Below are 24967 nucleotides of genomic sequence, written 5' to 3' on the forward strand. Positions count from 1 at the left end.
GCTCTTCCAGTGCCCCCCTTGATTGGCAGGAGTGTCCAGAGAGGCCAGGCCAGAGGCCAGGTGTCCTGGTGCAGGTGTAGAAGAGTCCTGAGGAAGGAGAGCCGAGGCCAGAGCGTCTCCACGGCAGTGTCCCCCGTCACCTAACCTAAGGTGCCCAGTAGGTAGGGCAGCCCTAGCTTCCAGCAGGCGCAGGTGGGGAAACTGGGTGAGCAGAGAAGCTCTCAATGCTGGGATCCGGGGATGTCTGCCAAGGTCCCGGGGGTGGCGCTCCAGGGCCTTGGCTGGCCTGCTCCCATCCCTCCTTCGCCCTCCGCCCGGGAGGCCTGCATTGACCCTGGTGGCTTTGGGCTTCACGGCAATCTCTCCACCCAGCAGGGGGACTTTGTAGAAGTCTATTTCAAGGGGGGACAGGAGTATTATAATGAAACTTTCTTCATTTTAAATTTTAAAATGCCTATTTCTATTTTAAAATTTAAATTTTCTATTAAGTTTCATTTGCCTCCCACCTAGACAGTCCTGTGTGGGCTGCAGGGCGTTTTCTACCTTTGGCTCTTCCTCCCTTTTCTTTTTTGATCCATAAAAATTAAGGAACAGAACATCTAATATTTGGTGGGAGGAAGTTCACGTAGAACTTCAGCACCACGTGTGTCCAAGAGGAGGCCGCAGATGTGGCAGCTGAAGGACAGGCACAGCCCTGATGCCACAGCCTCCTGTCCTTCACCTGCGGGAAGGCAAATGTCCTTCACCTGTGGGACGGCCAATGTCCTTCACCTGTAGGATGGTAAATGTCCTTCACCTGTGGGACAGTAAAGGTCCTTCACCTGTGGGACAGTAAAGGTCCTTCACCTGTGGGACGGCCAATGTGCACCTGCAGCTTTCTGAGCCGCCTGCAAGCCACCTGCCAGGCCTGCTCTCCAGGGGTCAGGCTCTGGGGTCTACTGGGGCACCCCACTCTTTCTGGAAGGAAGGCGTGAGTCCTGTTGCACGCCACATGTTATGTAAAGAGGAGAACGTGTCTGCCTTAATGGCACTGCGACTGTGGACAAAGGGCCTGTAAGGACAAGTTTTAATGTCCTTTCGCACAGGAGTCTATCAGCATCAAAAGAGCAGTCGTCCTAAATAAGGGACGATCAAGGGCAAAGCCAGTGGCCGTGATGTGACTGACATGCCCCAACCAGGTGTGAGCCACTCCACCTGGCAGCGCCCACGGAGTGCCAGGTGTTGGGTGTTCCTCACATGGATGCCGGAGTGTCCTGAGACCACCACTCACAACTTCCCCTGCGTTATGCCTGCATCTCATTGAACGCCTGTTCTTCCATGGTTGAGCCTAGGGGCTTGGTGGCCTCCAGTTCGACTGGGCTTTCTGGCCAGCAAGGAAGTGCTAGGCACAGTGCCTGTGGAAGCAAGGCTGGCCGAAGCGTCTGTGACCCAGGGACAGCCCTGCACCGCAGGCCGTGCCGAGCCCAGGCCCCCTTACCTGCTCATACTTCTCCAGCTCCGTGTGGTAGATCTGCCTGATCTGCGACAGCTTGGCCCTGTAGTCGGAGTGCTCCACCGAGTTGTCTGAGCCCGCCCCTCCAGAGGCTGCGGCAGCTGCTGCTGCTGCCGCAGACCCACCGCCCTTCTCGGGCCCGGCCACCCCCTCGGCCAGCAGCATGTTGTCCAGGCGCATCAGCTGAGGGTCCGTGGGCTCCTCCTCCTGGGCTCCCCGGATGCTCAACACTAGGAGAAAGACAGAGACGGGCAGGTGAGCAGAAGGCCCTGGGGAGAATTTCAGCCAGGGCGGTGCAGGGGCCACCCAAGGAGTGGTGGGAGAAACCTGGGGAGGTGGCGCTGCTCGAAGCAAATCACACTCCACCCACACCGGGTCTCTAGCGTGGCCAGCCTCAGAGAGGCAGAGACGGTGGGAGGCCAGGGGTGGCAGGTGGGTGCACCAAGCAGAGCTTAGCTTTGGGGTGGTGAAAGGGTCTCAGTGCACCCTGAGGACCACTGTACGGTGAAAGACGTAACACCACTGATCTGCACACTCAAAAAGACCCCAAACAGTGAAGCTCCTATTGTGTACGTTTTACCACAATAAAAAATCCAGAATGACAAAATTTAATTACAAGAGAATATATTTTTGCTTTCATTTTCCAACTGCCGAATTTCCATTGAAGGAGAAGCATTTCCTTCTTTATTTCTAATTTTAGATTTCCGCGAGCTTGCGGCTTCACTCAACTTTCTTTGTAACATTTGATTAAAGGAAATTTTCATTTCCAACATGGCCTGAGCTAGATAGGTGGAGGGAATGGAGGAGATCTCAGGCCCTGGGGCAGGACTTCTCCCCCTGGCCGGGCTCCCTGCGCTCCAGGCCACGTGGCTCTGTCCTTTGGGGAAACAAGGGCGAGGCCCCTTAACAAGACCTGTCAAGGGGTTTGGGAAGGCATGGTTCCTGCACAGGGGATGGCCATCTCTACAGACACCACAGACGCTGGGTGAGGGGTGACTTGGGCCCAGAGAGACCCAGAGATCCAGCCTTTCCTTGCTGCTGCATCCCACCTGCCGTATAAGGAAGCGCTCATCTCACCTGAGCTAGAGTCGGCAGCCAAGCCTTGGCTGAGAGGTGCATGAAGGGGACTTTCAATTTAAAAAACTTGAGGAGGATTTTTGAGGGGGGGGGGTAGCAAGGGAGAGAGGTACTTGTGGGCTGAGGGGAAGGGGGCCAGCATTTAATCGAGTTCAGGGCTGCAGGTGGAGGGTCTAAGTCCCTGGTGGATACACAGCTCGTGGGCCATGAGAGTCAAGGGTGCTTCAGGGCAGGTGCCTTGCGTGAGCCCCAGGGGGATGGGCCCATGCCAGCTGCCTGCAGAACCGAGCCAGGTGGCCCTGCCAGGCTGTGACTGGGGACACCTAGAGGTCCAGGGCCTTCCGTCTCCAGCAACTCCAGCATCACTGTCGGCTGTGCCCACACGCTTGGCTTCCAAGGACCATGACAGGTACCACTGCTGAAAGCAGTTTAGGAAGAAATCCCACATCCTGTTCCGAAGAAAAGCTACAGCAGGGCTGTCATGGACCAGGGGTGGCCGTGTGGACCAGCTGTGGCCATGAGGAGCACAGAGAATGAAAGTGCAGGGACACCTGTGGCCTTGATGGACTAAGAAAGGGCTGGAGGGAGGGTGGAGGAAGGAGAGCGGGAGGTGGGAGAGAGAGGAAGGAAAACCCCCTGCTGAGTCCCGGCCGAGTCTTCCTCCCACACCGCGTGTTCTGCTGTCGACGTCACGGCACAGGTGAGAAGGCCCCACAGCTGTCTTTCAGGGAAGCCTTCCTTGGTAGGCTCAGGAGACCATGGGAAGCTGCCCGTCGGACGGATCATTGGGTGATAAAGAGGCAGCCGTGGATTCTGTCTCTTGAGCTTATGTACTCAGGTCTCCCAAGTCCCCCGAGGAGCTTGTCACCACCACCAAGGCCTCCTGTGCAGAGTGACTGTGTGGCCTTCCTGCGACGGGGACCTCATGGTGCCAAGAGGGATCCAGCCACCCAAGGCACCTGCCACCAGAGCCCTGCAGCTCTGCCCTCCCACCCCCCGGGGTCCAGGAGACTGTCCGGGGTGAGGATGTCCACTTGTGGGGTTTATGGGTCTTTATTGGTCAATTTTAATTCCATTACAAACAAAGATGTTTATGAGTCATCCCAAAATTGAAAAAAAAAAGAAAGATAGGCTCTGAGTTATTAATAAACTAATGTAATCATTTCCCTAGAGATTAGAAAATTTAAAAAAAGGAAAGTTAACAAGCAGAAAACCCAGAAGTCCTCTCCAAGTTTCTCCGATTGCCCTGTTTAATCATCCTCAAATCGTGAAAACGGAAAACGTCAGAACGTGTGCAGGAGCCAGTGTGAGCAGGGATAGCTCCGGGCAAGACTTTCACCTTCCGCTCCGTCCACGGGAGGGTCTGGTTCTGGTGCACTGGCTGCATGTTTATGGGGCACGGGGCAAGGAGGGCCCAACAAGGACGGCGGCGGCGGCATGCTTGTGGTCCAACCCAGAGCCAGGGGACGCCAGCGCACCACTGTGAAAACAGGCGCTGGATTCACTGACACGGAAACTGCTCAGCCAGTCAGTTAAAATAAAGTCCCACCAACATTAAATAAATAAGCGGAAGGGTGGTGTGTCTAAGCAGAACTGAGGCTACCTATTTATTGCTTGAAGCCAGCACGCTGGCGAGTGGGAGACAAAATGATTATTTAAAAGCTCCTTTTTATCTCGGCGGCACCATGCAAGACTCAAATGAACCTTTCGCCAGGACACCAGAGATGTTAACGCTCATCCTCTGAGATCCAATTTCAGCCAGCGGAGCTGTTACCTAATCCAGCAACCATCACATATGATCAGGTCCCTGCCTCCCTGATGGGCGCCCGCACCCGCCCTCCTCAGACCCACTGCTTCCACTGAAGCAGGTTTTAAAGGGCCCATCCCCATTTATACCTGGCATATGGTTTTCACGGCCAGCAGGCCTGCACCATCCACCACCCAGGAAACGTCCGGCTCCAGGGGACCCGTGGGCTGCAGGTGGCTACTGAGATCGCTGGCCCTTTTAGTAAGAGGCCTCCAGGAAGGCATTTCCCTCCCACGAATCTACCCCTCACCTGAGAGGAGTCAGGACAGGTAAGTGCAGAAATTGTCCCAAGCCTGTCCAGACATGGACATCTGCCTTGCAGCACCGCTTGCCTGTCCTTAGGTAAATTCTGGAGGAGCAGGCTGCCACCGCACTGCGGAGCCACTCCCCGGGGTCTCCTGCGGCTCCTCCTTCCCTTCACACAGGAGAAAGGCCAGACAGACTCCAAGGCACACTCAGGGCTGGGCCTGGTGGAGGCCCAGGGAGGCTTGTTTAGTCCTTGGCTGAGCCGCGGCCTGGAGCAGCTCCAGCCAGTGCCCACGAGAGGGCACTCTCCCCCCACCAAGGACCAGCTGGCCTGGAGGGTCCCACAGTCTCCAGGGTCCAGGGCTGGGGCAAATGGCCCTGCTCAGTCAAACCTCCACAGGAGGAGCAGGTGGGCAGGAGGCAGAGCCCAGGTTTTCAGATTGGGACAGTAACTCAGAGATGCAGAGCAGAGAGGAGAGACAGCCTGAGGATCGACGCAGACAGGTGGTTGGGAAAGGCCTGTGTGCCGAGGGCAGGCCCTTCTCTGTGATTCGAAGGCACACCTCAGACAGGGTGAGCCTTCGCACAAATACCAGGAGGCCCGCGGGGAATGCAGCTCCGGGGCTCAGCCCAAGTCCTCTGCCACCTCCCCGTCTGGCAGGACTTTGAAGGCAGGATGGGACAGAAGCTGGCTGTCCTTGCAATTTTAAAGCACGGCAAACTGCTTGCCTCTCAGGGGCCTCATTCCTGTGCAGCCATGCTCCCAGGGCAAGCAGCAGAAGGTGAGGCCAGGTGATTTCCCAACATCCAGGTGACCATGAGGCCCAGGAGCACCTGTGCGCGCACACGCGCACACACACACACACACACACAGCAGTAGGTGAGGGCAGGTGACTTCCCGACAGCCAGGCCACCATGAGGCCCAGGAGCACCCATACACACACACACACACACACACACACAGAGCAGAAGGTGAGGCCAGGTGACTTCCCGACACCCAGGCGACCATGGGGCGGGCCCAGGAGCACCCGTACACAGTCTTTATCTCCTGATGCCCGAGCGTGGTCAGTGTGTGGCAAGAGGGCATCAGCCAGACAGGAGGGTGAGAGGACTTCCCTACACTGGTGCCTTGATTTCCTTAACTCCTGCAGATCTGGGTCCTCTCCCACGACCTCCCGGTCCTTCTTTGGATGGGCAGAGCCCTGAGCCTGGGGCAGGATGTGCTCTTTCCTCCTGCCCATAGATGCGCTCCTCACAGTCCCAACCTGCTTGTTATCTATTTTATTTGTTTGTTTACTTATTTATTCACTTAATTTTAGCTCAGTGGCTGAGCACCCTGGCTTCAGTCCACATTTCCAGGAAAAAAACACAAAAAGTTTCATCTCATCCCATTTTAAATCTCACTTCAACCTCTTTCTGCAAGAAACCTTCCCACGTGAGAACCTCGGATATGAGGTCCCCAGCTCCTGAGCCACCAGCACACTGTCCACACCATGGCCGCAGGGCACCTCGGGATACCATCACACCTGCATCTGGCCAGCAAGGCTGAGCTCCTGAGGGGCATCTGTTGGAGTCTGGCACTGAGCGTGTGCTGTGGGCCTCCCCAGGAGTGACCGGCAAGCATGGGGGTGTCCCCAGGTCTCCACCTGCCCTTGGCCGGGAAGTGAGAGGAAAGCGTCTCTCCTAGGGGAGGCCACCACAGGAAGAGAAGCTCCTCGGTCCTCTCCTGCCTGACGTAAAAATGTCCTGCAGCATGGAGCCTCGGTGGGGCACCCAGCCTGTCGCCTGGTCTGTGCAAGAGCGTCCCAGAGCCCTGCACCCAGCAAAGCCTAAGTGAGCGCACTGGGCTCCCCTCCTCAGCCCGCGGCACAGCACAGAGAGCACCCGGCACAGCCAGGGGAGATGCCTGCCACCAGGCCTAGGCTCCTTCAAGCCGTTTCCTCATCACCAATGAGGTGACAGAGAGTCAGCCATGCCATGATTCTTATTAAGGATTAAATGAGGTTTCTTTTGCAAAAGCAGGTCAGTGATTGGTAACTGGTAGGTTTCCAGCTGTTGGTTAAATTGGAACTCATGGATAAGAGTCCCCTTGGAAAGAGGGAAGAAGCAGGACACATTCAGGGTTAACGCTTGGTTTCTGAGGGTCACGAGACAACAACACACACACGTGCACACTGCACGCCCCTCCTGTGCTTCCAGAGGTGCTCGGACGGAACCAGGGCAGGCCAAGACGTCAACGGGTGCTCTGCAGTGGACGGCCATCCAGCATGTCTCCCTCCTCCTGCCCCTTCCCTCTCTGTGCTCCGTCCAGGGCACCCTGCTCCCCACACAGTGCAGACTGCACTGTCCCGCCTCGGTACAGAGCAGGAAGCTCAGTGCTCCTCTGGCCTGGGCTCACGTGGGCTGCTGTCAAGCCCTCTCCCACAACGGGACAATCCTAACCAGAAAAGGCTGGGACGCGTCCTCACCCAAGGTGAGGGGAGGTTTGTCCACGTTAAACTTCGGGTGGCTCAGGGCTCAGCCACGCCTCTACTGAGGTGCAGAGAAGCACACACTGGAAACGGTGCCCTGGGCAGCTGCTCCGCCTGCGTCACGTGTGGTCTTCCCACGTTGGCATGGCCACCGTCTCAAGATGACAGATCTCTTTCCTGCTCCTGGTGAGAAGTGGAATTTTCTTGCCCATATTTTAAAACTAAATAGTAGCAGAAATATCTGTTTTCTAACTTCGCAAACAATTCCATCAGAACACAGTTGGAAATAAAGACCATTTTGTTCATAGAGAAATCTCTCGCAGTTTCTCAAAAAGGATGAATTTTGCACAAAGTTCCTCCTACAATGGAGCTACTGACCTTGGAGAATTCATGATTTGGTCCTACTCGGTCCATGCAATCCATGACATCTTCCAGCCCAGCTCCAGGAGACCAAGGCTGCTGGCACCCTGCTCCCTGCAGAGTCTCCTTCCCAGGGAGATGGGATCTCTGCCAGGTGAGGGCCAGGTGAGGGCGGGGTCAGGAGACGAGGTGCAGTGCTCAACCCACTGCCACCCAGCCTCGGCCGAGCCCTGCTTCCCTCTGCACTGGAACCGTGAGGGCCTGGGGGAAGGATGCAGGGTGGGGCACGGGACAGAGGACAGCGGGTGCTCCTTGAAGGAGACAAGGAGAAAGGACCGAGTGACCCCAGGACTCCCTTTACCACACAGCTGCCACAGTGACAGCGAGGGCATCCTGCCTGTATGTGCTTGCTAGCTCCACTAATACGGTATGAGGAAGCATGTGCCCCTCTGCGACCGGGGGCCTGGCCGCCACAGGAGGGATGCCCAGTGGAAATCCCACACCCTCAGGCCAGCCTGCATGCTCACCTCTGGGCTGCAAAAGAGAAACAAAAACATTCGCTTCTGCTTTGTTTAAGGGCTTCAGAGATTTTCTTGCTTTCTAACGCAAAATGTTTAAAAAAAGGAATTCAGAAGGGAGAGTGATTCTGCGTTGGTTAGAGGGTGATAAAGGAAATGGGAAAGAAGCAGATTTAATACCCAGAGGCAAGTTTCAGAAAAGCCTGAGTAGCCACAGGGGAGAAGTTCTCTTGGCAGGAAGAGGGTTAGACCAGTCAGTAAGAGGCTCTGTCCTTGGGGAGGCCTCTCTTGGGGACCACAGGGTGATGAGCATAGGAGGAGAAGTTTCAGGAATCTGGGGGGGGTGATAGGTGACGGAGATGCCACCTAGCCAGGGTAGGGAGTGGCCTGGAGGCCATGGCCTGGGCCAGGAGCACTGGGGTGGCCACAGTCTGCCAAGAGCACTCTGCCACTTGGCGATGAAGAGGGCAGGAGGCAAGGTTCTACTGTTCCAGAGAAAGTAAGGCCTGCTGAGCTGCAAGCCTGGAGGGAGACCTCTGGGCCGAGGGCCTGCAACGTGCCCACCTTCTGTCACTGACATTGGGAAGCTCCCCACACTACAGTGGAACAAGGATGTGCCCTGCAGCCTGCTGAGCTGTCAGGAGCACAGACAGGGAGAGCCAGGGCAGCCCTCCTGAGGGCAGAGGCCACCTCTGCACTGTGCTGAGCGCCGTCCCCCACTGCAGGACATGGGGTCTATTTATGGGTGCCCCAGGTCCATTTCAAAGCCCATGCCAATTAGCTTTCCTTTTTCCATGACCACAAACAACACCTGTGACCCCAGACAGTCATCTTGCAAATGCATGTGAGGTCAGCGGGGCCCTTCAGGGAGCTGTGCGTGATCCATCACTGCTCATTACCAACCTCCCAAGCCCAGGCCTTGCGCTGAGGAGCGCCTGGCGCCATCCGCAGATGAGCAGCCCAGCATGCGCAGGAGACAGGCTGCAGGACGGACAGGAGCTTTGTTGCTTCCTGGGACTTCCCTGTGGCCTCCGGAAGCCCTCAGCCTCTGGCAGGCGGGCCGGGGGCCTGGAGGAGACGCTCTAAGTGAGACACCTGGCTGGGAGTGCTGAGTAGGCTGAGGCATGAGCCGGCCCCCGTCACGGGCCTAGTCTGCACCAAAGAGCGAATGTCTCATGAGGACCAAGGAAGCTGCTGACCTAATGTCTGAGGAGATGAGCGGCATCTCGGCTTTGAGGCTGCGTCCACACGGCCATTGTTTCCTGTCTCTCCCATCAGGGCACCTGTGCCTTTTCCTGGGCTTTGCCCTCAGTACTGTCCTCTGCGGGGCCTTCGCCTCTCCTCCCGGCAGAGCCCCGAGGTTGAATGCGGGGTGACCAACGGCTTGACTCTCTTCAGCTCGAGCACGGGCGCCGGCCTTCCTTCCACCCTGGTCAGGGCTTCTCAAGCTGATTCCAGTTTCCAAGGGGACATGTTAAAGAAGTAGATTCCGAGTAAATGATTGCGACTTATCGAAAATAATGTGCTACTTAGCGTCTGCAGCAAACTCCCGGGCAGGCAGTGAGGGGAAGCGGCGCGGGAGCAGATGGAGCCATTAGGCTCTGATGTTCAGAAGGGCTTGCTGTCTGCCTCCACTTGCTCCTTCTGCCTCCCTGTGAAGGAGGAACTCGGAGAGAAAGGACTTACCTCTGGCCCATTCCTTCCTTCTGTGCATGGGAAATGGAGACTGACCAGAACCCTTACACAGAGGCACCACCACCGTGAACACAGATGGTGTCCAGCATAAGGTGCTGGCTAAACCTAGGTGGCTCACAGGGAGACCGACGAGGAGCCGGCTCGGTTCTCCTGTGAAGAGGTTGGGCCTCTTGACAACGTCCTGCTGTGTGTCCCAGCGAAGCGCCTGGTCTTCCCGTTTGCTGAGAGCCGACGTCTCTCCAACCCACACCATGGCTGCTCCTCCAGCCAGGGCCAGCTGGCTTGCAGGCACTCTGTGATGACATTTCTCTCTGGGTTTGGGGGGAGCCCTGGCGTGGTCATCCTGTGACAGAACAGCTGAGAAAGTCAACTTAAAGGAGGGAAGACTTCTTTTGGCTCTTGGTTTCAGAGGTTTTGGTCTGTGGCCACTTGGCTGTGGGCTTCTGGCCCATCGAGAGGCAGGACATGGTGGCCAGGAATGTGTGGTAGAGCCGAGGCCCCGGCTCCTGGTGGCCTGCAGCAGAGGGAGTGGGCTTCCAGAGCAAGGCCCCTCCCTCATCCACTCGCTGGGAGAACATGGTGGGTTGACCCACTGTGAGGTCAGGGTCCTCGTGGTCTGACCTCCCTAAGGCACACCTCTGAACTCTGCTGCTGGGGATGCAACCTTGGGGGGGCACCAGATCCAACCATAGCAGCCCCGAGCCAGCTGTAACTGTGTCCCCACTTCAGCAGAAGCCTGGGCGGGGCTCGTGGTTTCTGGGGTAAACCCTACAGAAGTGCTGAAGCCAGGTTTGCTCGTCTCCGGCACTGCCTGCTCTCCAGAAGCACTCTGCTTGATTCTGCAGCAGGTCACGTCCACCTGTGTCCAGGGAGACTCTCACAGCTCAGTTAGAATTTTCTCAGCTTGCACAATTTCACCCACAGCCCACTTCTCCAAGGACCAGGTGGGTGTGGTGGTCAGAGATTCACAACAAATGCACTGACTGCCTACCCTCAGCCAGGGCCAGTTGGGAGACCCAGCAGGAGTCAGCAGGCTTCCCTCCTGGGGAGGAGTTAGTGCCCAGATGAAGAATGGCGACGTGGGCCTGGGACAGGGGAAGCAGCCAGGCATCTTCTTGTGTGGGAAGTGAACTTCACAAAGGAACTGTTGGAACCCAGCTCACTGTTTCCTCTTCACGTAAACGCCCTGCTCCTCACTAAGCCCTTTATTCAGCTGGGGAAACGGAGGCCCAGCGGAGTCTGAATGGCACAGGAACAGGGAGGTCCGCAGCTGACTTGGGCTGGGCTCCCTCGCTGCTTCCAGTCCTGGCGAGGTGCTGGCAGAGATGGCTGGGCCTTCAGGGCAGCTGGAAGCCTTCCCAGGGCAGGGGCCGCTGTAGACGGCCAGGCGGCCGTTTCTCCTCGTTTCTCTGCCGTCCAGCCCGCTGAGCCAGAGAGAACCATGAGGGAATCATGTGGCTTTCCAGCTTCATCGCCCTTGACCTGTTGTGCCCCAAAGTGAACCAAAAAGTCTCAGAATTGCTTGCACTCCACAGCATCAAAAATTATGGTTGGACACATGCTTTTTTAAAGCTGAATGTGGCTTCACTTGGTGGCAGGAGACCTGGGGGGAAGGCAGAGTTGCTGAGCTGTTGCTAGGTGAAGTGGGCAGCACTGGGCTGGGCAGACCCGGCACAGAGCTTGACGTGGCCCAGAGGTGGGCCTCCAGGTGCAGTCTGCAAGCCAGGGATAAGTGGCCCTCTCTGCCTTTGAATGCCACAGGACACCTGAGGTCCCAGAAGGAACAGAGGAAGGGCACAGCACGGTCCTCCAACAAAGAAAACACCTGTGCAGGTAAGAGGGTCATGAACATGGCATGTGTCTCTCTCCCCACGGACACTGGGAAGGTCATGATGTCACCTTAGCCTAATCTCACCTTCAAAGTCCTCTCCAGTGGTGGAGGAACACGACACCTCAGAAGGTGAGCTGCTGACACAGGGTTCGGCAAAGCCCTGGACCTGTGCTTCTGAGCCCTTCCTCCTCTGGAGGACCAGGGCCTGAGTCGGGGGAGGCTCCATTCCACCTTAGCAAGCAGCAAGGCTGCCGGTCTCGGAACTCTGAGGCAGCCCACGTGGGGACGGGATAGTCCCCACCCTCCAGGAACAGGGGTCTGAGGAACTATGAGCAGGAAACGGGGCTGTCTTAATTCTCCCCTCCTCTGCGGGTGCTGTGGTGGGCACCGCTGTCCTGTGAGGCTGAGCACGTTGGGGGGCAGGAATGGGAAGTGGGGAGGGAGAAACAAGCCTCACGACTCCACGGATACAGAGGCAGCGTGTGCACCCAGGTCCCTTCCTCCTGCGCCCCAGGCCACCGGGCCCTCCCGACACCCCGTCTCAGGGAGGCTTCCTCCGGCCTCTGCGGACCATGCTGAGCAGCACCCGAGGAGCAGCAGGCCCTGGGGATGCAGATGCTGGCCTCAGAGAGGCGGGAGGAGCAGAGCGGGAGCCCATCATGCCGGGAAACAGGCCGGGGTTCACCCCGTGTCACTCTGCTGGGCCCCCTCCCCACTGAACTACAAACCCGTCTATTCAGTCATTAAATTAAAAACACACATTCCGCGAGCGCTCGCTGGGTGTCAGACTGGCAGCGAGGACACGGAAATAAAACAGGTAAGATTCCTGCCCTAAAGACACACTGGCTTCACGAGGAAGAGGGGACCACGGCCCACCCCAGGGCACCGCGGGAGGTGGGAGGTGACTCAGACTGCGACCACAATGCCCTCTCAGGTCAGCGTGCTGACGGTCACCCACTTCCCCACTCCAGGGCAGGCGGCCACCTGTTCACATGCACAAGCAGACCCCACAAATGCTCACCAGGCCGACAAGGACCAGGGAGGTCCAGCTGCCCACCGGCTGTCTCCCAGCTCCTAGTGTCCTCCCAGGAAACATGATGGTGTGTGCAGGATCTAGACACTTGAGAGCCACCACGGAACAGACCTTGCTCTGTGTCTGGGAGCAGGAGAGCCACAGGGCAGTCCCCGGGACACACGCAGCCCCTCAACCCCCAGACGTGCAGAAGGTGCACCTCCCCACCAGGCATGAGGCTGTACAGAGGCCAGTCACCAGGGGCACCCTGTGCCAGGGGCAGCTGACAGGGAGAGGCCAGCTGATGATGAAGTCACCATGCCCTGAAATTCCTCATCTGCTTTTAGGCTCCTGTGCCTTTGAAGAGACTCCTGAGTGTGCGACGCACTCTTGGTGGCTGCGGCCCCCTCTCCCTGTGGCTGGCCCTCTGCCGCCTGCTGGTTCGTCACACACCCACCAAAGCCCTAAAGGCAGCCCCCCGTTCAGAGCACCCTAGAGACCGTCTCAGAATGTGGAACGTCTGGGCAGTGGTCTTTGGAAGGGGTCCTGGGGACAGAAGTCTCAGGCTCTGAATCTCTTATTTGCTCTTTGCATTAACAGAGAAGAGCAGTGGACATGTGGCCACCAGCACTGAGGTTGAGAGAGACGCAGCTGAATGGCCGCTGTCCTCCTTCCCCTCCCAGGTCCGAGGTGGAGCTGACACCCTGACCAAGCTTCCTAGTGTGGGAGGCAGGGACCCCAACCAGCCACGATTTCACATGTAAACAACTCTTGCTAGGCACGAAGCACACACCAGACAGTAATCAGCTTATCTGACAGAACAGGCCTCTCTTCCTACCACAGAGCAGGATTAGCAGGCTTGAATTACAGCGTGAAGTGTGATCAAGGCCTGGCTGGCACTGGCAGAGGGCACTGTACGCTCCTCTGGGCCCCGGGTCGCTGGCAGCGTGTGAGGACCTGAGGGGACGGGCACTTCACCAGGAGGTGGCAACTCGGACCCGGGAACAGCGAGTGTTATGGGAGAAAACTGTCGACAGCTGAGGCCCGTGTCCTCTGCTCCTCCAGCCTGTGGACGGGTGGGACAGTCTTGAAGTCACTGCAGTGAGACACATTGTTCTGACTCATTGAAATAGAAGAACCCCAGGATCCTGACCAAGGGTGAGGTCCTCCATCCCGGGGCCCTGGGACGAGTCTGCAGGACGAGTCACGGCCTCCCACGCAGCAATGGCTGTGGCCTGCGGAGGCACAGCTCAGGGCCCAGTGCCACCAAAGTCACCAAGGAACTGTACCAGGACGTGGCTGAGCAAATCGGCTTAGGAATTCCTTCCTGAAGGTGCCAAGACCAACCCAAGGCACCCTGTCAGCTCCCCGAGGAAACCACTGGTCCCGCTGGAGATGCTGGGCTAATGACGCCCTCTCACGAGGACTTTCTTTTCTGAGTCAGTCCATGTCAGGAGCCGCCTGAGTCTGAGGGGTGCAGCTCCCTAACAGACTCGGCTGTGCTCGAGGAGGACGGCATTGTGCCTCGAGAGGATGCCGGTTGCTGATTCGGGAAGAACTCCTCTTGCTCCCCTCCACTCCTGCTCGCTTCTCTCTGGAGAAGTCACCATCGCCTTTCCACCTGCCCTTTCCTCCCACTCAGATTTCCTAAAGATCCAAGAACCCAGGTAGACGTACATGTTGGGAAATGGCCTCCCCCAACATGGAAGAGTGAGACCCCCGACTTCCCGGGTTCTCGAAGACTCCCAGCATTCACACTGCAACGAGCTGCCCCCCTAACGGGCTGCGAGTGCCCTACCACCTCTGTGCCTCAGCCAACTCAACCCCTCTCTCCAACACCTGCTTCTCAGTGCCTTCCAACCCCCGACTCTTTCCTGCACACCTGGGAAGAGCAGGTAGCCCAGGTGGATTCCCTTTGGAGATAACCCCTTAGTGAGAGAGCAGCAGGGCCTGCAAGGTGGGAGTGCCCAGGCCACCTGTCCCACCCCATTCCTGACCATCTCATCCTGAAAGACACACACCACAAACACAGCACAGAACCCTACAGCCGTGATCTTCACCCACAGTCTTGGACAGCAAACCCTGAGGCCCACGCCGGCACTCTCAAGGAACGGATGGGTCAGGAGACTGACATGAAGGCAACTGACTAGACCGCAGTGCGAGTGCCAGCACACCCAGATACACAGCTCACCAGGACGCAGTCTGCCAGGAGCAGGGCAGAGAAGCTGCAAAACAGGGAGGTGCATGTTGGCTCTGCAAGAGCTGGACGGGAAGAGAGTGTTTTCTGCAAGGAGCTCCCGGTGCTGGGGACCCTATAGAGGCCTTTAAATTCCCCCCAGACTGCACCCCAAGTGGTTCTCGTGTTCAGAATGGCGCCACCGACAGAGAGGCTGAGTGCAGCTGCTCCTGACGTGACAAAGCCACAGAAGTGCCCCAGGTCTAGCAGGGATGGCTGTGTGATGAGACGACCTGACAGCACAGTGGTTTTGGGAGCAAGGAACAGGTTCGGGCCTGTGCCCAGGACTGATGTTCTGGGAAAGCAGACACTGAGTAGGAGATGCCTCTCTGGGTCTGAGTCAGCAGGGTCTCCTCCTTCTGACAGGCCCCACCACTTCTCCTGAGCCAGGCATGCAAGGGGCGTGCACGGGGCGTGCACGGGGCATGCATGGGGCGGGGGTGCCCAAGTGCCAGTCACCTCCGGTGCTGCTCTGACTCCCAGCTGCCCCGAGTTCATCCGGGGGCCATCCAGCTAGCCTTTCAACTTCGTTCTGCTGTCTCTACCTGCAAACTACACAGGGCTGCAAACTCCCCCCAGCACACCCTCCACAGGTGTCAGAGGGGTGGGGGCAGGGCAGGGGCCGCTCTGTCCAGGGACCATCCTCCAAGCTGCAGGTCCGTTTTCCAAATGGACATGCCGTCCTGTGACAACAGTCCCTCTCTGCACTAGTGAGTTAGCACTATCCGTAGAACGGGCCAGCGCCTCCCCTGGCAGAGCTGTCCATAAACATGCTCTCTACCAAGCCCCCTCAAATCCACCCGACCCCGTCAAACAAGCATGCTTCAGAGTGGCTTGTCAGAGCGGGTCATGGCGCTGCATCTTGGCAAGGATTTGGCATGTCTTCTTTTATATGTAGACTTTGGGAAAATGTGCTGCCGCACTGAGGTCTGATGGCAAGGAATCTGGGCGGAGTGAATCTGCGATCAGCTGCATGCTGGGGTGGGAGGCTTTGCACCCTGAGTTTCCTATCTGCAGCTAAAATGGACTTGGCAGAGGATCTTGGATACGAGCTGTCAGGTGATTCCCCTGGAAGGAAGAGCAGACGGGCTGCCCCCTTTGCCAGGAGGGCCTCTGCCCCCTTCCTGGGCAGGGCCCTGCTTGCCTTCCACCCTGCCTTCCCTCAAGAGGTCTGGGCTGCTGCATTCCATTCTCCTTCCCTCCCGCCGCCCAGCCCCCTTGCGGCGCGGAGGCCCAGTCTCATCTGCAGACAGGCCTGGCTCGGCGTCAGACAGCAATTTCCCTCAGCCTTAATGGCTGCTATTAACAATGGGCCGCCCTGCCCTGCTAATGGCTCAACTTACAGCTTTTTCTCTGATTGCGTATGAGTAACACTGTGTCACATGAGCTGTGTTTAACAGAGGTGTAATAAATGCCAAGGAAGAAATATGACCCAAAATAAAAAATAGTTTGTCCCCGAGTGGCCAGGATCTCATGACTCGCAACAATGTTCATTTCAGCTCCCAGCGCAATTTCCATTTGCATTCCTTTTTTTTTTAAGGGTCTCTGGGGGCTTTAAAAAAGCTGTTTAAGAGAAAAGGCAGAAAGACTGTAGCGACTGTCAAGCAGGGAGCTCCACTTTCCAGGAGGAAATGCAGCCTGTGGACCCAGACGGCTGACAGCAAGGGACCCTCTGGGCGCAGGGACGTGGTGGTGGTGTGTGTGGGGGGAGATGGCCACTGAGGGTGTGTTCAGAGAAGGCAGCCGTCCTCCTTGGTGAGGTCCAGACTCAGCCTGGCTGCCAAGCTCAGGAGATGAAGCCCAGGAGGTGAGCACCCAATGCCAGGCCCACACACCCCGGGGCAAGGGTAGCAAGTTCTCATCAGTCGCGGGAGAGCTCGGCATTCTTTTAATATTGAGCATCTTCAAATACTGCTGGCTGGTGCCCTCTCTACCCAGAGGAAAAAGCAATAAACACTGACATCCCCCTGCAGCCCCTCGGTTGGCCAAAGGCCGGGACTGGCCACTCACGAGGGCAGCCGCCTTTTGAAGGAGGAAGGTGCAGGGACACCACCTGTGGTGCCTGGCCTCTCCTCCAGCGCTTCCTGCCTCCCCACCCTTCTCCACTCACCTCTCAGACTAGGTGTTTAGCACCCAAACCTCCTGCCCCTCTGAGAAAGGAGACGGAGGCAGGAAGGGCTTGTGGCTCTGGGACTTGGCTTCAGAGGTGCCCCTCACCCATGGGGGCATCTGGGGACCACGGGGAGCAAGGGCCAGGCAACGGGGACAAAGCGCTCTGCATGGCAGAGGTGGGATCTACAGCAGGTGGCCACAGGGGAAAAGTGCTGGTTTCACTAAAGATTGTGTCCTTGGTTGGGACTCTTGGTATCTGTGATCCTGGCCAGTCACCTGTCTTGAAAAGACCAAGGGGAGCTCGAGGGTTCCTCAGACCACTTCTGTGGGACTCGGCTCTCACATGTGAGCCCAGAAAGCCCGCCTTTTCCATGAAGGCACATGGAGCCCCACGGCCGCCTCCTCCACCGTGCCCGCCGTCTGTCACGGGCTGTCCCGCAGCCCCGGAGCACCATCTGAGCTGACCCACATGGCCAGCTTCGCCAGTAAGTCCTGGATAGCCATTCTTCAGGAAATTGACTCAGAGGAGTTGAAACAAGTTCAGAGTCACACAGATGCTCCACTCAGGCAGGGCCCACGGCCTCCGCATCACCCTGGCCTGGCCCCCAACTCAGAGAAGCCGGCACTGCCTGGGTGTGTGTGGGTCCAAGCTGGTTACCACCCTGTGAGCTGAAATCATAGGGATGGGGTGGCAGAGGGCAGGCAGAGCCAGGGGAACGCCTGGACACGGGCTCACAGGCCAAAGGAGCAGCCACACCCGCGACACGGCTGCAGCAGAGCCTCTCATCACGGACGCTGTCCTACAAGGTCCTTCACGCCGTGCCACGTGATAAAACTGGCTTGAGGTCCAGGTCTGGCTCGCTTCCTGGCTACGGCGATGTCCCCTGCATTGGTAGGGCCTGCACCCCTCTCCTGGTCTGGGTCCATGTGACTGAGGTGTCGGGCTCCCCAGGGATCAATAAATGAAGGACAGGGAGCCCTGCCATGTGGGGACAGGCACACTGAGGCCCAGGGCCTCAGGAGGGCAAGACCCCTCCCGCTCAGGCCTCTTGTCGGGCCTTGCTCTTCCTTGCTTCCATACACAGCCCCCTCTGGCTCATAGTCGAAGACAGACGAGGCTGCTGCTGACCTCAAAGGGAAGGCTCTGCTGCTCGGCTCTGTGAGCAGGAAACGTGACGAACCAGGGGCCAGATGGCACGTGGTCTGAGGCCAGCATCTCCTCCAGCTTCTGTGAGATTCTCACGTCCTGTTGAGCCTCAGGCAGACCATGGCAGCAGCCCCTGCGCCCAGGCCCAGAAGGGCAGTGCCAGGTCAGCTGGACGGGTGGCTTTCCTGGGGAGGGTGCTCCTCTCACACAGACAGACCCACAGCACCAAGCCCGAGGCGGGGCGGCCCGCCAGTCTCAGGTCTCTGAAACGCGGCCATCCGATGAGGACCAGTGGTTCTGCACAATGGAAAGGCAAGTCCAGTTTCAGAGACAACAAGGAAGCAAAGCAGAGTTAAAAGCAGGCTCCCGAGGGCCATCGAGGGCCAGCAGCGGGACCTCCCTCAGGGCAGGGGCTGGGTGCCCCAGGGCTCCGGTGGTGTCCTCTGCTGGCTGATCTGGGGTCCCGAGACGATGGGCACCTGAGAACAGACCTCCGTCCACCTCCAGCACTCCCGGCGGGGCCTAGCCAGGCTCAGAGCTGCCTCCCCAGCTGTGAATCACGCCTGTGCTTGTCGGGGAGCTCACTGGACGCGAGCTGGCGGGTGGGACATCAGCGGTGGTTTCCCTCCTGCTGAGTGCCCTTGGTCATAGGACTCCAAGGAGTACTACATTCTGTCCTCCTGAATGAGGAACGCCGTCTCTGTTAAGTAGGGACTCCCTGGTGTGGGGAAAACCACGTAAGCAAAGAGCAAACATGCCTCCCCTTCAGGATCCAGAGCCGAGCCCCCTCGGCAAGCCACGCCCACCCTTCCCTGCAGTCTTGTTCTGAAGAACCCGGGGTGTTAGCTGCAATTTCACGTTTTGCTTAACTGTCCGGAATGGCAGATGTGACTCTTGTGTTAGTTCCTGTCCCCATCTGGCTTTCTGTGCCAGAAATATATGCAGAAGGTGCCAGGGCTCCGTGCAGGGTGGGCCTTATCTGTGCTGACCATGATGAACCAGCTGAGCTGGCAGTGCGCACAGAGGCCAGAGCGTGAGGTCTGCTGCCTCTCCCCTCTCCGTCTCTCCTCACTCCACACCAGGATTCCTCCAAGATGAGCAACAGAGCCATCTTTCCTTATGGAACCAAGAGCCGACCGTTCCTCGCCTTCAGGATTGTCTAACGCAGATGAATGCAGACACCACACCCAACGCGGCCACGTGCCTCCGCCCCACTCCAGGCAGAAGGGAGAGGGGTTCCTGGTCCCTGAGGACCTGCGTCTGGTGTCGCGCTCTGATGGCTCCACTGTAGGGGCTCAAGATTCGTGAAGGAAGGGGCCACCTCGTCACGGCGTCTACGGTGCTCGAGTTCTCCAGTCAGCCTCAGCGCGCCCCAGAATGTATGTGTTTTGTTTTCTTTTTAACCAGGAACGACTTTATAAATGGACAGGCACGACCACCCCAGGCACCGTGCATTTGACCAAAGGCATCCAGGTTTGGGACGTGGGGCCCAGCTTCACAACACGCTCAGGAAGGTGCGACGGGGCGAAGCAGAATAGAAGGGAAAGGAAATGTGAGGAGGAGACGTCTAGAATGTGAGCCGTCTGAGAGCGGACTCCACGGGCAGGGAGCATCACACTCGAGGAAGCACCCTTTCTGGGTTTCCAAACTCGGGATCAGGCGCGTGGCCCGACGCCCGTCCTGCTTCTCCCTGGCTACGGACGGACACGGTGTCCTCGGCCTTCCCTCCTGGCTCGGGTTTGGTGTGTCCCCTCCAGTGTCCTCCGTGGAGCACGGTCTGTGCAAGAGCAGCGCCTGACGGCCCCCGTAAGTCAACAGGGGGACAATAAGGACGACGAGGGCGGAAGTGAGGACAGCGAGAAGCAAACCCAAGGGCTTTGGGATGTACAGCCGACGCCTCTTGGTGACCTGCAGCAGGTCTGCCCCAGCCCTCCAGGTCTGCCTGTCCCCCTCCGTCCAGCCTCACTGCCACTGTCCCTGCCGCTCCACTTGAGCAGTGTGCACCACTCTGCTGCTGGAGATCTGTCTGATGGTGCCACACAGTTCCTTGACATTTGGTGACACCTGAACAGTCACAATAACCAGAAATTTCCAGGGCCGCCAGCTGCCCCCTGTACTCCTTCCCACTGCCAGCCGAGAGGCGGGCATCTGTGGGCAGAGTTGTGTTCTCCCCACGGCATCAGGAGCTTCTCTGGGATTCGGGACGTGTTCATAACAAGTTCCCTGGAGTAAGGGAGCACAGTTGTGAGGTCACATGACAGCTTTTCCAGGACTGTGGGGCACACAGAGGTATCAAGCAAGTGCTCACTGTCTGCTCACCTCCTTGTCCCAGTGAAACTCACCATGGACACTTGTGCTTCCTCCCCTGAACCTGGCCCCAGAGGAGAACCCGCCTTAGGATCCCACCGACTTCATCGATGAAGCAGTTTCCCCTTTTCATCCAAGTTTCCAAAATAAATCAGAACAGAAGTGAGCCATTTGCTTCAATCCTAAATGGATAGTGGGTGCCCAGGCCGCTGCACCTGTGCATGGACACATCAGACGTCCATGTCACACTTACACACACCCAAGTGGTCCAGCATACCACTCAGTAAATCCACGGGGAGAATTAAAGGCAGGGCTGCACGTCTACATGAGAGCGCTTTCCGCAGTCTGGAGCTACCTCGGGGCAATCCCAAGATGCTGTCTGTGGGCTGCAGCCTGGGTGGGGCTGGGGGTCTTAGTCTCTCCTCCAGTTCCTTCTTTCCCAAAGAAGACCAACTCAGGACAGAATTTAATGGCAGCTTGAGTTACGAAAACAAAACAAAAGCCCACGATGAGAACAAGGTCTTTAACGCCTGTCGCCAGTGTTGCTACAATAAACCCAGATGGGGTTTCCACAGTGGTAGATAAATGCACGGACCTAAAATCTGCACAAAGGATTTTGGAAAGGTTTTCCTATCTCATGACACTTCACTACAGACTCCAAATTGTATCACGAATAGATCTGGGGTCAAAGTTGCCACCAATAATAGTGTTTCCCATGAAGGTGGACTAGGGCCAGTCAGGCAGATTCCTATGAAACCAGGAAGGCAAGATAAGCAAAAGAAAGAAATTCAGCAAAAATGTAACCAAGAAAGATGACTAAATTAGGAGACCAAACATCTGTGGCCTAAATAAAACATGTGGTGGTCCAGGCGACCCCACAAAGTTCTCCTGACGTCCCAGTGAGACCTGCAGGGCTCACTTATGAGTGATGTGGTCATCCCCACATTCCTGCAACAAAGGCGTGGGAGCCGGCTGCACTGTCAAGTGTTCTGAATGGATTTGTGACCTCAGAGAAATCACATCAAGAGGCCAAAGTAATACATAAAATATCTAGACAGACACAGAAACACACACAGATGCCCCTGCTGTGGACTGACAAGCACTCTACCTCCATCTTTTGTTTAAAAAAGTACAAATAAATACAAGATAGCTGCCAGCCATCAGTACCTCTGGGCGGTGTGTGCCCTGTGACGCCCTCAGCCAGTGGGCCTGCGGCAGTAGACAGAAGCATACCCACCTGCCCTGCTCATGGACAAGGACTTAGAGGGTATCGACAAGGACGAATACATGCCCCAGTGCTGAGGAACAGAAATAGAGGTGGTAATACAAAACACTCCCTACTGCGGTCATAGGGGCATTCACGTTCCCTGACCACTGACAACAAAGAGCAAAGAAGCTGATCCTACAAGTTTTCAAGATCTTATCAGCTATTATGATTTAAGTAAGAAGTGACATCAGGGGGCATGTGAATTTAGCAGCCACACGCTTAAAATGTTCCGCTGGGAGCACACAAATTAATCTTTAAGAATTTGCACCCAAGCTTGAAGGTCCCTCCTGCGGCAGAGCCTCCTGGTGGTGGCTGCTCTGGGAAGCGCACCACCGGCTCTCGCCCGCTGCTCAGTGCAGCACATGCTCACAGTGCTGGCACCGCGTGCTTAGCCTGGCTCCCTGTGCAATCTCACACCGAGGTTTCGACATCACTACCCAGGCTGCTCACCCACAGGGACACTGTGAAGCTTGCCTGTTTCTAACGGACACTGGGCCTGTCGGCCAGCTGCACGTCCAAGGCTCGCCTTTAACTCGGTGTGGTCAGGTCAGCGTGGCACAGGGAGGCAAGCAGGGGTCTGAGCAGAGTGGCAGAAGTCGGGTTGAAAGGAGAGGCGTACACTTGCTCTTTGCCCCTCTGTGCTCTGGTGCCTGGATGGGAAAAGGAACGTCTGGTCCCCGAGAGCCACCTTGGATCACGCTGCGTGGGTGGGAAGTGGAGCCCAGGAAGGAGCCCATGTTAAGGCAGCTCTAAATAGCTTCTCTTCCTTCTGCTTCTTGGGAGCAGGGAGGTGGTTTGTGCTGCTCAGCACTGAGTAAAACCCTAACATGTCCACGCTGGATCGGAGGAGCTGTCACTGGTTAAGTCACTCAAGCTCTCCAAGGTGCTGTGCCCATCTGTAAACTAAGAAAAACCAAATTCCTTTCCCTTCAGAGTTCCTGTGAAGGTCAACATCAAGATGATGTGTTTGAGAAGTACCTTGTGCGTGTAAAGTTGTTGTAGCAATGCTCGTAATGTTGCTATCGTGTTTCAGTTTATTCCAAATTCCCCGATAAAAGTAGGTCAGTGATCGACAAATTAAAAATAGCTGAAAATAGGAACTCCAATTTCATTACTCTGGCAAGATTTTATATCAGCAGAAAATGAGTCCCGGGTAATTAGTTGAAGAGAGTGACCACAGGTGATCAAGCATTTCTACTGTTGGTTCCTAGAAAATTTGCTACAAAGATGTCATTTTAACTTCCTGAAAAATATAGAACAGCAGCATCTCTGACTCCACTTAGGTTCCAAATTTTTACCCCTCACTCACCTAATGCCCTTTGGACAACAGAAGCTAAGCCAGAAATGAAGGTGGACTGTCCAGGGAGAGTCCCTCTACTGGGGTGAGAACTGCATCTCCAATTGCATCGCCCCAACGGGTAGTTATCACACACCAATGTGAAAACGAAGCCCGCTGCCCATTTTATCTCTCTTTTTATTTGCAGTGCTGGGCCTCCTGCACGCCAGGCAAGGGCTCCACCACGGAGCCACGCCCCAGCCCACACTCTCTGAAACTCTCGGTTTGGGTTCATTTTCATGGTTATCTCTGAGTTACCCTGGGTCCTGTTTAACTAAGTAGAAAGAGCAGTGGAATGCTACGTGGAAGACCGTGACAGAACATGAGAAAAGAGGCCCGAGATCTGCTGGCCGGGCTGGCCTGGGGCTGCAGCTCTCACCCGATTCCTGGGGTTTCTCTAAAGCTGGTGATTTCTCTGGAGGCCACGTTGACTTCATCTTAATGACTAACACACAGCAGTATAGGTGGTGAGGACATGGTATGAATTACAACTCTGCTGAACTTCGCAAAGACAGATCAAAACAAGGTGGAAACAGAATCAGGCCTGCAGGGGGGATGCCCCACATGAGGTTTAGGTGGGAACAAAGGGAGAGGAAGTCCTCACGGAGCACCCCCTGATCTGCTGGAATGTCTATCCATCAGTGAAGGAAGGGAAACGGGCTGCTTTGCCCACTCTTTGAGATGAATAATGGGTACGGAACTAGCCATCCTATCACGGTCTCCACAACCCTGCATTAATCCAGAACCCAGTGCTTACGGGCTTGGGGTTGAAGGGGAAATGTTTCACATTAGTCCCTCCAAATAGCCTGAGGTAAACAGTGTGCTCCATTGTTTTCCAAAATTTCATAACAATTATGCCCCAATAAAAGTTCAATTTTGGGATTTTCAAAAACACACCAAACCCAGCAGCCCTTTGGCATGCAAGCACATACCCCCACACACTTAAAATACTACCGGTGTCTAATAATATGTGCATGCGAGATGAAGTTCACAAGTTTGCATAATTTACTATACACGTGTGTTCTATTTTTATACTCTGGTTCAGCAGGCTGTGGATGCACGCCGCCTGTGAGGAAAAGTCCTATTCCCGGGTCACCAACATGGCCCTGTGCAGCAGGACGTGATGGGGCAGGACTTTTAGGGGCACAGAAGAGGGAAGGGTTTGACCCCAGCTTCTGGAGCAAACCTGTATTCACGGCCAAGGAGTGCACAAGAAATGGAATCAGGAAGAGGGCGGCGAGGGGCTGGGGAGCGGGCTGCTTGTTGACACTTTCAGAAAGGCTTAGTGCAGATAAGAAAATCAGAAAGAAAATCTCCAAAATGTAAGGCCACCCTTGGCTTGAATGTCAGTGGCGCAGGGTTCTGGGGAGAGCTGGCTGGGGATGTCCGAGCTGAGAGCAAAGCAGCCTGGGAAATTCCTGCCCATCACGCTTTATTGTGTTATTCCAACTAAGCAGAGACAAAAAGACAAATCTCAGCTCCCCACTTTCATGTATAATTGAACCGGGTCCAGAAGGAGGCGGCAAGCACCATCTGCAGGTCTTGCTGCGGCAGCCGGGGAATGAAATATTCAGAGCACTCTGGGCCACCTCGCCACGGCGGCAGGGCCGGCCGCTGGTCACCTGGGAGGGGAACACGGAAAGAAAGTTTCTGGTGAGGTTTTGTCTTTCCATCGTTGCTGCAAGGGCGTGAGCTAAGTGAACAAAACACTATTAGGAAGGGGAGGGAGCAGAAACTCACACGTGGGAAGAGCGGGGAAAACGCCTTCTCGTTTATTTACCACCTCAGAGGAGAGAGCATGGAGAGCAAGAAAGGAAATGAGGACCCAGAGGGGTGGCACCCGCCCCCGTCGGCATGGGGACGCTCCCTGGGGGAGGGCCTGTTGGCGCCCTGCTCCGGGAACAGGGTGCTGGCTTGGGAGGGTGGAGCCGGCGCTGCTGGTTCTGTGAGCCCCAGTCAGGGCTGCTCCAGTGGGTGACAGGGTAAGTGGCTGCAGCCCTGGCAGCAGGCGAGATGGAGTGACAGGCTCCATTTAAGATGTCACTGCACATAA

At 56.5% G+C, this 24967-nt stretch overlaps 1 protein-coding gene across 6 annotated transcripts in view; it reads right to left on the reverse strand.

Moving 5' to 3' along the window:
- Pbx1 (PBX homeobox 1) overlaps positions 1-24967 on the reverse strand; it is a 231494-nt gene that overhangs the window by 44974 nt on the left and 161553 nt on the right. For 5 of the 6 annotated variants that reach the window (XR_009225463.1, XM_058574414.1, XM_046430263.2 and 2 more), the window contains one exon: positions 1478-1722. Coding sequence is in view for 5 of the 6 variants with exons in the window: in XM_058574414.1 (XP_058430397.1) it covers positions 1478-1722 (245 nt within the window). In the remaining variant the exon portion in view is untranslated. Of the gene's footprint in view, positions 1-1477; positions 1723-12518; positions 12770-24967 lie in introns of those variants that run through there. The other variant, XM_058574413.1, reaches the window with a different exon arrangement.

This window comes from Marmota monax, unplaced genomic scaffold, assembly GCF_021218885.2.
Source record: "Marmota monax isolate L192 unplaced genomic scaffold, Marmota_monax_Labrador192_F-V1.1 WCK01_AAM20220418_F8-fsc00055, whole genome shotgun sequence".
Classification (NCBI taxonomy): Eukaryota; Metazoa; Chordata; class Mammalia; order Rodentia; family Sciuridae; genus Marmota; species Marmota monax.